The sequence below is a fragment of the Metopolophium dirhodum genome, chromosome 1 (genome assembly GCF_019925205.1).
Source record: "Metopolophium dirhodum isolate CAU chromosome 1, ASM1992520v1, whole genome shotgun sequence".
In the NCBI taxonomy this organism is placed as follows: Eukaryota; Metazoa; Arthropoda; class Insecta; order Hemiptera; family Aphididae; genus Metopolophium; species Metopolophium dirhodum.
Genome location: NC_083560.1, coordinates 47,639,874 through 47,652,783, shown reverse-complemented (window position 1 = coordinate 47,652,783; position 12,910 = coordinate 47,639,874). Strand labels below are relative to the sequence as shown.

Genomic DNA, 12,910 nt, shown 5'->3' with positions numbered 1-12,910 from the left:
GAGTATGATAATTATAACACATGGTCTGATGGTCACAGAAACTTTACAAAACAAAGTTTTAAAACCGGAATATTAGTACGAAACTATTTCAAATACTCACTTATAAACTACTGCAGATGTACATAAATAAAACTCTTATATAATATAATAAATTCATTTTTCTTTTTGAATATAATAAAGTCTAATATTATACTTTTCATAAAATATGCAGCTTAAATAATAAATCGTCAAAATGAAAATAGTAAATAATCGTTTGTTATAAACTAAAATACAGAGATAACCAAATCAGAAAAAATAATTATATTTATATTCTATAATATCAATGATCAACATTAAGTGTATGAAAACTAGAGTGGTGTACAATATTTTATATGGTAATAAAAATGTACATAACAATAACTACCCTCAATCCTTTAGAAGAAATTTAGTTTTACTAAAATAATACTGTACATATAGGTATTAAGTATCTAGAAGCAATTATTGTAACAAGAATCTCCAATTTACAGTAATCGGTGAGGAATGTTTAGGCCAATCATTGGTTGGACTTGGACCACTCCAAAACGCAATAAAAAAATAGTTTGTAATATTTTTGATTATGAAAATTGCCCGAAATGTTCATAGTTAAGTTCATTTTAGAATATTTTCTTACTAAAATGGCAAATATTTTGAGCAAAACAACTACTAATTTTACATGAACTGCTTGTGTAACCGTAACGGCTGAACCATTGAACCACCTGCTATTATTTGAAGAATACATTTTTCAAAACCGGAGATCTCGCTTCTGCTGCATAATAGGTTAGACTTCAATGATAAATTATTGGTTACAAAAATTTTATTCTCAGATTCTAACTTCTGCGTGAATTGGACAGACAATTTGAATTTCAAACGCTTATCAAATAAAACTGTGGACATGTCTTTTCGATCATTTATCACGAACACTGTTCATGTTTAAGTCATGAAAAGTTGAAAAATAGTAAACAAATTCAAAAAAAGTAATACCTATAAATAGCATGAAATTAATATAAATATTTTGAAAATTTCTTCATGTAAAGTAAATTATAACATAAGTAATGGTGGGAAATTTCGAAACTATATAAATAATATTTTAAATTGACTAATAAAATTTGATTAAAGTTGTTATATTTTTCGTTCAAATATTATTTAATGTGGCTTTACGCCTTGGTTTTTTTTTATTAAAATACAACAACTTATGAGGATCCTTGTATTAAATTCCCAGCATAGGAATTTAAATTAAAAATTGTATGAATTTATATATTTCTACAAAAAAATTTCACTTGCTGTGCCTTCTATCTATTTATAACGCCTACTAAATAAAAAAAAAAGAACTAATGCATTTTAGAGTATTATTTGTTTCAAAATGTTAACAGTGTTTTTTTTTATATTTAAAGTAATTAGCGATCCCACCCCTCTGTCCCAGTAATTGTACTCGATTTCCAACTATGCTTCATCTCCCAAAAAATAAACAAATTATTTTTTATAAAAAATAATATATTATATAATCAATTTATAAAATATTTTTAATTCTTTTATTGTACTCTAACTTACTAAACCAAGTTTCATACAGATAATAAGGTAACTAAAAAAGCTTCATTGTTCATCGCATTTTTAATTAATAGAAAGAATAGGAACATAATATTATGGTATCCAAATAAATTTGTATAAATAAAAGTATACACAGTATTTTGTATAAATTAATATTTATTTTTTAATAAGCCATTTAAAAACGACGTTTTTTTATAATATGTACCAATATTTGATATAACATAAAGAATAAGATATTTAGTTTGATAGTTTTTCGTAGATTATAATATAATGTTAAAATATGATAAATGTATAGATGATAATATTAACTTCAAACGTTGAATGAATTCGAATCGTATTTTTCCAATTTAATCCAAAACCTGTAAATATTACATAATATTAAAATAAAAACACTTACGTTTAGAGTCTTACTATAAAAAAAAGCTGACAACATTTGTGGGGAATAATTTTGAAAAATTCTAATGTGTTCGGTATTACAGAGTGTTTTAATTTATACATGATAATATACCTATATGCACAAACAGTTACACTTACAAAATATTACGCGTTCTCCGAGAGTTGTTCCTCAGTTCCGACCTGGAGCTTTTGCTGGCGGATTTTTCGAAGTCTGTTGGCTTCCTATTCTGTTTTGCAATGGTGCCACTGTGCGATTCGAGAAACGTATACGCACGTCCTGCACAGACATGTTCGGTGTCAAAAACTGTTGGAGTGTGACCACTCCGTCTCTAGGTGTCCGATCGAACGGATAGCCCATAGACCTGGCGTCTGGATAACGTGAGTTACGAATACCACAATAGCTCGAAGCATTGTCACAAGTCTGTCCGTCCGCTTGTGCGTTCTCCACCTGTTATGGGTCGATACAAATCGTAATGATTAATGTTGATCGATTCGCGGGGGGTTTTGCCGAAGCAAACACGTCCCAGTAAGATTACCGTGGGGATCACGTTCAAACGAGCAGAAAATAATAATATAACAGACGATTGTGATTATGCCATGCCGTGATAACGATATGACATTATGACATGTAGTATAGGTACCTATCGGTCATTTTTGTCGACCATCGATGTGATGGTATGCGTGCGTTTCGTCAATGGTAAGACACAATATTTTTTACAGCACAGCATCCTTATCTGATTTAAACGTGTTCCTGTTATTACCTGATCATTAGCGCCGTTAGATATCATGACAAACAATTGACACTGGAATCCTTCAGCCGACCCTTTGGGTATCAACATGTTTTGTGGCCACCCACAACCGCAGAAGTTAAAAGCTGCCGCTGCTTCTGTATTAGTAGCTGGTCTGTTTCTATCTAAGTTTCGGTAAGTTACCTCGTGCGGTATAGTAACTGATGACTCAATAGACCGTCGAGTTATTTCATTTCTTCCTCTGGTCACTGTACAAATAAATTGGTTTATACATTATTAATAACCAGAAACTAAAACTGAAAAATTACAACTTTAGGTATTATTTGAAAAAAAAAAATAATAAATAATTCCACTTTGGTATACCATACATAGAAACTGGTACTTTGCCTATATAAACCACTCAACGATAATAATATTGCTCAAATATTTAATTTATTAAATACCTGTTATCATAGTTAAATCTGTTTTATAATTTAATTCAGCATTAATAATATAATAATATTAAAAATTAAGTGTTTGACAATCAAACAAGTTAATTTATAAAATAATAAGTGGTTTTCAAAAACTAACACACAGAGCGCAACAAAATAATGGATATTTTTACAATCTTTTAACAATAAGTCTTAATAAATAATACTTACGTGTTACGCTGAATTTGTCAAGTTCTACCATGAGTTTCCTCTGTTCCCTGAATAAGAAGGGCAAACCTCGTTCATCATACCTAGGAGCAATAAAGATGCGAACTGTTCCAACTCGTTGGTTTCCATTATTTTCAACCTTATAAATTTAATATATCAATTAAATAGTTTTATAATGAAACGTTAGTTGGTTGAAATTCTAATTGTTTACCTAAATTGTTGACATTAGTTAATGTATATTAATATATATATATATATATATATATATATATATATATATATATATATATATATATATATATATATATATATATATATATATATATATTTTTATATATATATGAATATAATATATTGTTGACATAATTAATTTAACCTTCTGTATAGCTCTACTTAATTTAAAATTTAATTTCGTCACTATCATTTTCATGTTAAACATTTAGGTATGTTGTCAGTTCAAATACACGACTTCTGCTTACGGTAATTTTGTAATTGAATGGGGCATGTTGCAAATGAGTAAACCGAGCAAATACAGATCCACGTGGCAAAAAGTCCAAGCCCCTAGACAGGTCAACATCACTTTGTTGCCAGAACGTCGCCAACTCATTACGTGGTATCCCAGTGGCCGATATTTCTACACTTTGCACTCTTACGTTATCGAAGCTCAACTAAAAATGTAATGATTTATTTTAACGAGCAGTCATTTAAAAAAACATATCGAATTTATACATTTTGAACGGTGTAGCTAGGGATTGTTGCTTTAAACTCTTGGAATATATCGTCAATATATGCATGCCAACGGTAAAATATTGGATCACGCATGGCAGTGGCCGAGTCGCCCATAACTCCGTAGTTTTCCTAAAACATATGAAGACGATTATTTATATGCTATGTTTAATAAATTAACAGAGTAAAAAACACAATTTTTACCAAAAATCTGTTATCGGGATCATGGATAAAAGAAATTGCGTTGTGGCCATTATTGTGAAGAGAACCGTACAAATTTTGATTTAAGCTTAATATGCTAGCTTCGATGAGATTTCCCAAAATGTTAATTCCGTCGGCTTCAGTTAAACGGACTTGTTGACCAGCCGTCTATTAAATAAAACAACAATGTACAGGTTATAATTACTTTTGTGGTTAACGACAAAACACGTCATACTAATATGTTGATTTAATCTTAATAACCGTCCGTTAATAATCAAATACCGTGTGTTATTATTATAAATTATAACGATTTTGCTTAAAAAAATTCACATAGTGTCAAACTTACATTAATAATAAATCCAGAATGTATAGCATTGAAGATACGGTCTCTCCAGCGTTCCAAATCTTCGATATCAAACGATATCTGTTCTACTTCTCTGTTGATATTCTGTGCAATACAAGACAAATGTAAACAATTATTACATATGAAAATACAATAGTTGGAATATTATTATATTATTATTTATTCATTACCGAAAGTGTGGCGTTGACCGGTCTCGGTGGCCATACACGATTGGCTAAAATGTTGTCTAATTTCGGGAAATAACCCTCCAAGATCGGGCTACGCCAATTCGTCAGGCGGACAACTCTGTTCATATCATTGCTCAGTCGTTCCATATTGTACCTATGAGTTAATGCCGTGTAAACACATATAAGCGATTATTCAATTGGTCGTTAATGCTGTTCAACACACATCTCACGACGATAGGATAAAATGAATATTTTGTACGAAATAAATATTGCAAAATGCACAACTAACCTGGCTATTATCTGTTCATGCATGTAAAAAAACAGTTCTCCGCGCCTGTCTTTGTTTACGATATCCACCGGTCCGTCGAACGGATAGACCAAATGCCAATGCCAATGGTGGAGGTTGATACCGATGTCCTCGCGGAAATAGCTGATTCTGTGCTCGAAGTCCAGATCGTTGGCGGAATAATCGTGTGGTATTTCAATTGGGGTCTAATACAACGATAATAATGTTTATTTACAGATAGGTAGGTAATAACATTGGTAGGTCTATATTTTGTATTGTTGTTATTAAACAGTTCTGTTGACTGTGAAAATGCAGCACAGCGCAGATTAACTCACTCTTGAACCTGTTTGGACCACTGTCGATTCCTCTCGGGCTCGGCCGAAAACTGTCGAGTCCATGTACAGACTTGGAAACATTTCTACGTGCGATGGCAGTTCCAAATTACGGGTGTCGGGCCTGTGTGTCACGACTACAGATAATGCATAAATAAACATGTACGGGTTGACTCGATCGCGGGCGTACACGGCTAACGACAGTAATTCATCGAACGTTTTGGAAGCTGTGAAACGTAAAATATACAAATAGTATATAAATACATTGTTAACTCTGAAGTCGATGCACGCATGTTTAATATCCAAAACCGATTAGCTGAATAGTGCCTAGAATACTGGAAGTACTGGGCAACACTAAAATATATTTTACTAACCCATAAAAATTTCAATCAATTTTGCAGCCATTTTTGAGTGGTACGGAATAAAAAGAGAAAATGCCTTATCTCTTCCAAGTTGCAGTGGAAATGACAAGTCGGGAATAGTGGACAATTTAGTAACTGAGATAGTTTTGCCGCCAGAAAAAACGATTTTGAATGTCGGACGCCAGTGGCTTGTATCGATCAGTCTAAAAAAACATAAAATAAAAATGTGTAAGGATCTGCTTAACAAATTAATATCTTCAACATATTTTTCAATATCGTATTATGTTTTCGCCCAATCTGAATTTTGAGTAAGTACCTATCGCGATTAGTTTTTTTTTAAATATATAAGTTTATTTGAAATCTGTATGAAATTCAACTCACCAAATATTCTGCTGGTACGTCAAAAGATACATTATCATCGCCTTTCCCGATGAATATGGGTTCAGTGGGACGATCAAACAAGTACAAAATGTTGTTTTTGTCCGTCATGGTATTTGCTCCTCTGCATAAATAAAAATTGATTTTTAGAAAATATGAAAGTATAATAATATATATTTTTGAATATCCAATCAACATAAGTAAAGCAAACTTTTTGAATACGCTCGCACCCATAAATCCATCTAATAAAAACCTTATGGGATCATAGTGAACCAACAGCTCAAAACTAAATTTTTGATTCGAATATATCGTATTATATTATGTAAATGTGATTTAAAAATGTTGTGATCAAAATAATTATATTTTTTTTTTTAATAGGAAATTAATAGAAGTATCGTAAGAAATATAATTTATAAACTCTGATTTTACAATGATTCATACTCATATACATTAAGTAAAAGGTTTGCTTTGCTTGTGTTTTAACCCTGATTTTGATTATTTATCTTATAGGTACGTCAAAGTAATAATACTTTGCTTATATCTTATATACATCTAATAAATATTAGGTACCTAGATAGTTATTATTTTTTTCAAATGTGTATTTACAAATCATTTAATGAAAATGATTTTATAAATAAACAATAAATAAAAATGATTTTTAAATTGTCTAATTGTTTAATTTTGTTAAAAATAATTTAATGTTCCTATTAGTTTTTGATACTAAGTACTTACCTAAATAATTAATTACACAATAAATACCAAAAAAATATGTCTAAGTACAAATATTACGTGATAATTTTGTTATTAATTATATTTTACTTATTAAACTGCAGACATGTATTTTTTTAATATATCGAATTATAAATTATATGTACAATGTTAAATTAGTTAAATAATTCAGCTATATTAATGTTTTTATTTCTCAAGTAATATTATTTCATATTTTGAAAAACAAATCAAACTAGCCATTTAAAAACATAGAATTATTTATTATAGCGTAAAAAATATTAATTATAATAATTAGTTATAAAATAATAATTACTTGTACGGTTGTTTCTGTAGAACTTCAACGATAATTATTGATGAACAGAGACTGTTACTCAACTGATGCAGTCCTTCGTTTGTTGCTCTTTTATATTGTGCAGAAAAAACCACAATGAAGTGTTATAACGCATTTGTGATGGGAATTTAATAATGAAATTTGATTATAAAAGGCCCTACCGCAGTAGTCCGGTATCGATTAGAGATATCCAGGGTTTTGGTTACGTGATTACTACAACTGTAGCATAATATTTCATGGGAATTTTTAAAAACATAGCAGGAAGTTAAATGGGTTAGTAAGATAAACGTCGAATCGTATTGATGAGTGTAGTGGTACAAAGTTTTTCCAAAACAATTCATTAAATTTGTAAATTACGATTTCCGAACAACTGCCGACAAAAAGAGGTAAACCTACTCGTGTGTATACAATCAAATCACTGGTATTCGACAAAGAAAATCATTCAAGAACTTATTTTCTAGTATTTTTAATAATAAAATGTACACGTCATGAATGTATAAAATATTGAAATGCTAATTCGAGCAAATATTTCAGTATAAAATAATCCCACAATAAAACAAACCATTATTATTGTTGATAAATGACTAGCGAAGATACGTATTTTAAGACTATTCAAAAATATTAATTTATTCATTAATGTAATATTAAAATTGTTGAACATTTAATATCATTGTAACATATCATAGCGCTGAAGTCCAAAATGTTAACTATGACATTATACACCTCCACATAACATTTTGACACCCACCTATTTCTTATAATTACCTTACCATACACCAAGTATAGTTTTTATGTTGTCTATTAAACACATTTTCATAAAATAACTATAGAATGACAAAGTAGGTGACCCCCTACCTACTAAAATCACCTATGACAATTGTCATAGGTAAATATATACTTTGGCGCCACTGCATATTAGTAATATCATTATAGTTTATCGTTAATAAAAATTTTAGTTATACTAGACATAAAAAACTAAATATCAATTTTAAGTATTTTTTTGTATTAAACATTGTGATTAAACTTAATATTTTAAATCACTAAAAAACATTTTGAATCATGATTTACGGTGGGTACATGATTTCCTTGTGTTAAATTTAAATAGGTCATAAAAATTAAAATTTCATATCATATAACAATAATAGACATTCAATAATCAATTTCAGAACTGGAATCCGTTTTAAAAATTTATATTTTATACATATTTTTTTAATTTTACAGAAGCATATAATTATAAAAAAACATTAAGTAATACACATTATGATATCAACATTATATTATTATTGTTCTATTCAGATTCTAAGTACATTAATATTTAAAATCCCTTTTGTAGATGAGGAATTTAAATGTTTAGGTAGGTACATAAATAACAAAAAGTATATTACTGTATTAGTGTGTGTTTTAATAGTATTATATTATTTATATTATATATGTTACGAATTTCGTAATAAATGGCATACCTATACCTTAAAAAAAATACATCTCTTCGACACTGCCAAATTGGGGAATAACACCACATAAACCACCCGTATTAAAATCGCATGAATATTTTATTTTACTTTTGAAATTTTAAAAATCGATCGTCATTAAAAAAAACTTAAACTGTTTTTGAAATTCGTATTAAGGATTTAATATCGAGTACTTACCAACGTGATCCGTGTACTTTATAATTGCAATATTCTTGTTGACATTTGGTATTACATCTGTTCGCATCGAAATATATATTTCTGAACCCTATTTTTTTTTCATTCACTTAATTAATATTCAAAGACTCCCAGTTAAAACCTATCTCAACTGCATCATTTACAATAAAATCTGAATTGGAGATGCATAAAACAAAAAAATAACGTGGAAATTTGGTTTTTGTGAAATTCATATCATTATTATTTATTAATGTTTAAGTTTATTGAATAGAACATAGAATTTATTGTTTCCTCGAATAGTCTTATCACTAACAACATTATTTTAACTCTTGCCAATTTCCATTGTCATGACCTACAAACAATTCATTATTATTGAAAAACATATTCTATAAAACATGAAGTGTTGTAGTTAATGACTCATAACTCTAACGTTATATTCCAACAATAGGTATTATGTTTAATAATTTAATACCTAATATATAATGATAACAACACTTATATGAATTGTTTCAAAAGTAATAGATTTATTGTAAATACAAACATACAAGCATTTTTATAAAACTTAAAGAAAATTAAAAATATTTACATAAGATTTCTTTCGTGGATTTAACTGTTTATTATAATTAGTGTCGTGGAAAAAAAGACATTTAGGTTTCGTTAAAAGCATTGTAACTAGGAACCGGAAGTCATAGAATAAAAATTGATAAAATACCTATGCAAACAAAAATATAGTATTGAGTTTATATAAGTACTCAGAACAATCAATATTCGAATAAATATATAATTTATATACATAAATATTTAATAAACTATATAAAAAATATATTAAAAATAAAATCACAATTTATAATTTTTTTGGTCACATAATAGTACCTATACATTACCTACATTTTATTTGTAAATAAAAATAACTACCTATGATATTAATAAAATATGGTGGAAAACTGGTTGAACAAAAATAAGTTTTGTAATATTTAGCTTTACTTCATAAACCTCCAGAAAAAGTCAATAAATAAGTTTAATAATTGGGTATAAAATACATATTATAGGTAATCAAAGAAATACGTTTTTTTTTTTTAGAAATTATTAAAAATGAATGTAAATACATAAAATTAATAAATATGAACTTATTTTCTAAAATTGACATAATAAGCAATAATAATATGCATTTTAGATTTTTGGCTTTTAACTTGTCAGTGTATAATATAGAGTTCTAGCTATATAGTGTCTGCTATAAATCGAGTGCCTAATATAGAAAATCACCTATACTAATCCTAAAACTTCAGAGCCCCAATTATAATATTCGTCGAGTGTGTACACAGACATATTGTGTGGTTAATAATATATTTATTATTTTAAATAAGGCTTCAACGAAAATATCATTAATAACAATAATAATAATAATAATAATAAAATAATAAGACTTGTAATGGCTATTATCATGCTGGTGTACAATTTAAATATTTTAAAAACTACAAATAATATTAAAAAGTTAAAATGTCAACATTATATCTTTAATTAATTTTATAGTTAGATAGGCAGATTTGCGATTAATTACATATTTAAAATGTTTATAATTATTATTAATATTTGCATTGTTGTTTTTTTTTAGATGATGAAAGGGAAATGCAAACTGGATCGAAAATCAAAATCAAAATTCATGAAAATCTGAAAAATGGCCAATACAAAGAAATTACATCAGAATCGCCGTATTCTGTACTAACTATACAAAATATTAATACTTCACGATCGTCGCAGGTTAGTATAATAAATTATTATTATTTTTAACAAATTATATTTTAAGGAATAAAATACGCTATATATTAGTAAAATACCTATATAAAATATAAATATTAATGAAAATAACAAACCTATTATTTTATATATTGATTTATGTTCCTATATACCAACCCTTAAGTACTTAGATGTGTATAAAATAGGCTATATAAACAATATTAATTTAATTTATAAGTTATATTTCTAACAAAAATTCTTATAAATACCTCAAATTCTTACATAGAAGGTACTTCAAATTCTTATATAAGTTCTAAGTAAGTATACAATCCTATATTATATAAATTAATAGGCACTTCAAATATTTGATTCAAGTATATATTTGTATCTTCAATATAATATATTTCGAGTGTACTTCATTATTGAGTAGATCCTGTTAAATGATCGAAGTGTTAAATTTGAATTCAATAACAATTCATTGTTTAACAACAATTATTCTGAGCGGAGACAATGTGTCTGCATAATATATTTCTAAGGATATTAGGTACTTATTAGTAATTTATTTGTTTATATTAGCAATATGGTAGGTTGATCTGATTGCATAATATATAATAATAATTCCATCGATTACAATTTACAATTTAGATATATTATATACATAAGATTGGTAATAGATTTATCACCTCCAAAACCAATGACCGAGCTGGAGGAGTTATATTATTATATTATTATATTATAATAGTATTATATTGTTCATTATTATAATATCGCTATTAACGTATAAGTACTCCTTAGTCCTTATCAAATTACTGTTGAATTGTGTAAATAGGTTCATGGAGTAAATAAAATAAAATAAGTCAATATTTTTCAAAATTTCATAGTGTATAGAAAATAATAATTTATGTAACATTAGATTGTTTTTAGTTTCTACGAGTTATATTTTTTCAATATTACACCAAAATAACTACAATTTTTTTTAGAAAAAATCATTACTTTACGTTTAAACAATTGAACAATAAATTAAATGTTGAACTTCAAATACTTGTAAAAAAAAAAAAAAACATTTTTATATTTTTTAAATACTATAATATAATATAGTAAGTAATACTTTTGTCTATAAATAAAACTTATGAGACATTGTACAATCACATTTCAAGCCATGGCCCATAGGTGTTAACATTTTAAAATGTACCTATGACATTTTAACTACAAAATAATTCATCTAAACATTCAGAATATTTGATCTGTACAAATTATATTTTGTACAAATAGTTTATAAGTTATAAGTATTTTAAATTTAGATGAACGGAGTAGTATACCAACATTTTGCGGTGTAGATAACCCTGTATACCATTACACTCCGCTCATCAAAACTTTAAACAATTATAACGTTATAACTCATAAATATTACTCGTCAAAAATTTGATATTTATATATCGAAGTATCCTATAAAATATTCTGCTTTGGAAAAAAGGAATTAAAAATGTATGTTACCGTTAAAAAAGTTGACAAATTAAAATAATAACGATAAAAATGATAATAAAATATTTTTTTAGAACAATTTTGTTTTTAGTGACTTCAAATTATGTAAAAAATATTTTCAAAAACGTTTATAGTCCCTCCCATTGACCCATAAATCCCATAAATTTGGTACTACTCCCACAATACATTTAAATGTATTATTACTTATGACATCACCACTCATTGGAATTTCCTGGTCACGCCAATGCCCACAATAACTACTGTTTTAAAAATAAATGTTAGTGGCTCTAGATGATTTTTGTTTCTCAAAGTGGGTGATATAGATGAAATAAGTTTGAGAACCTGTGCATTTTAACCTATTCACACCATTCAACAGTACTTCATTATTACTTATTGTTTTATAATAATAATATATTACGCTATTATATTATGATAATTAATAATATAGGTACCTAATATTATATGCAATGATTTTTTTCAAAAACCAATTCAATATTAATAATAAATAATAATGTATTAATAATAGATAAATGAATTACCTATATTGATGTAAAATATCATTAGGAATGAGGACTAACACGCCGTGGTACAACGTCACTATAAAATCAGGTTATACAGGTTATGTTTAGGTAATATTATATTAACAACTGTGTTTTTAGAATATATAGATCGTTAGTTTTATTATAATACCTTAAAAAAATATTATTTAATAATTTTGTTGTAAAACTTATGATGTGAGTTTTATTAAATCCCCATCATTAATTTATAAAAATGATCTATCACACTTTAGTAAAAAGTTTGTTTTAATATTCCGTATGCTGTATAATTA

General features: G+C 27.3%; 2 protein-coding genes across 2 annotated transcripts in view; one reads left to right on the top strand and one right to left on the bottom strand.

Moving 5' to 3' along the window:
* LOC132936233 (hemicentin-1-like) overlaps nt 1-12,910 on the top strand; it is a 281,074-nt gene that overhangs the window by 251,310 nt on the left and 16,854 nt on the right. The window contains exon 14 of the mRNA XM_061002921.1: nt 10,478-10,623. Within this exon, the coding sequence (XP_060858904.1) occupies nt 10,478-10,623 (146 nt within the window). The remainder of the gene's footprint in view (nt 1-10,477; nt 10,624-12,910) is intronic.
* On the bottom strand, nt 1,702-7,342 carry LOC132935017 (phenoloxidase 1-like). Its single transcript, XM_061001449.1, is given in 15 exon segments — nt 1,702-1,922; nt 2,098-2,407; nt 2,721-2,956; nt 3,350-3,485; nt 3,826-4,014; nt 4,076-4,204; nt 4,277-4,441; nt 4,620-4,721; nt 4,808-4,958; nt 5,094-5,296; nt 5,426-5,649; nt 5,797-5,942; nt 5,944-5,987; nt 6,166-6,286; nt 7,205-7,342. Coding segments are annotated over 13 exon segments (2,112 nt in total). The 5' UTR covers nt 6,274-6,286; nt 7,205-7,342; the 3' UTR covers nt 1,702-1,922; nt 2,098-2,128.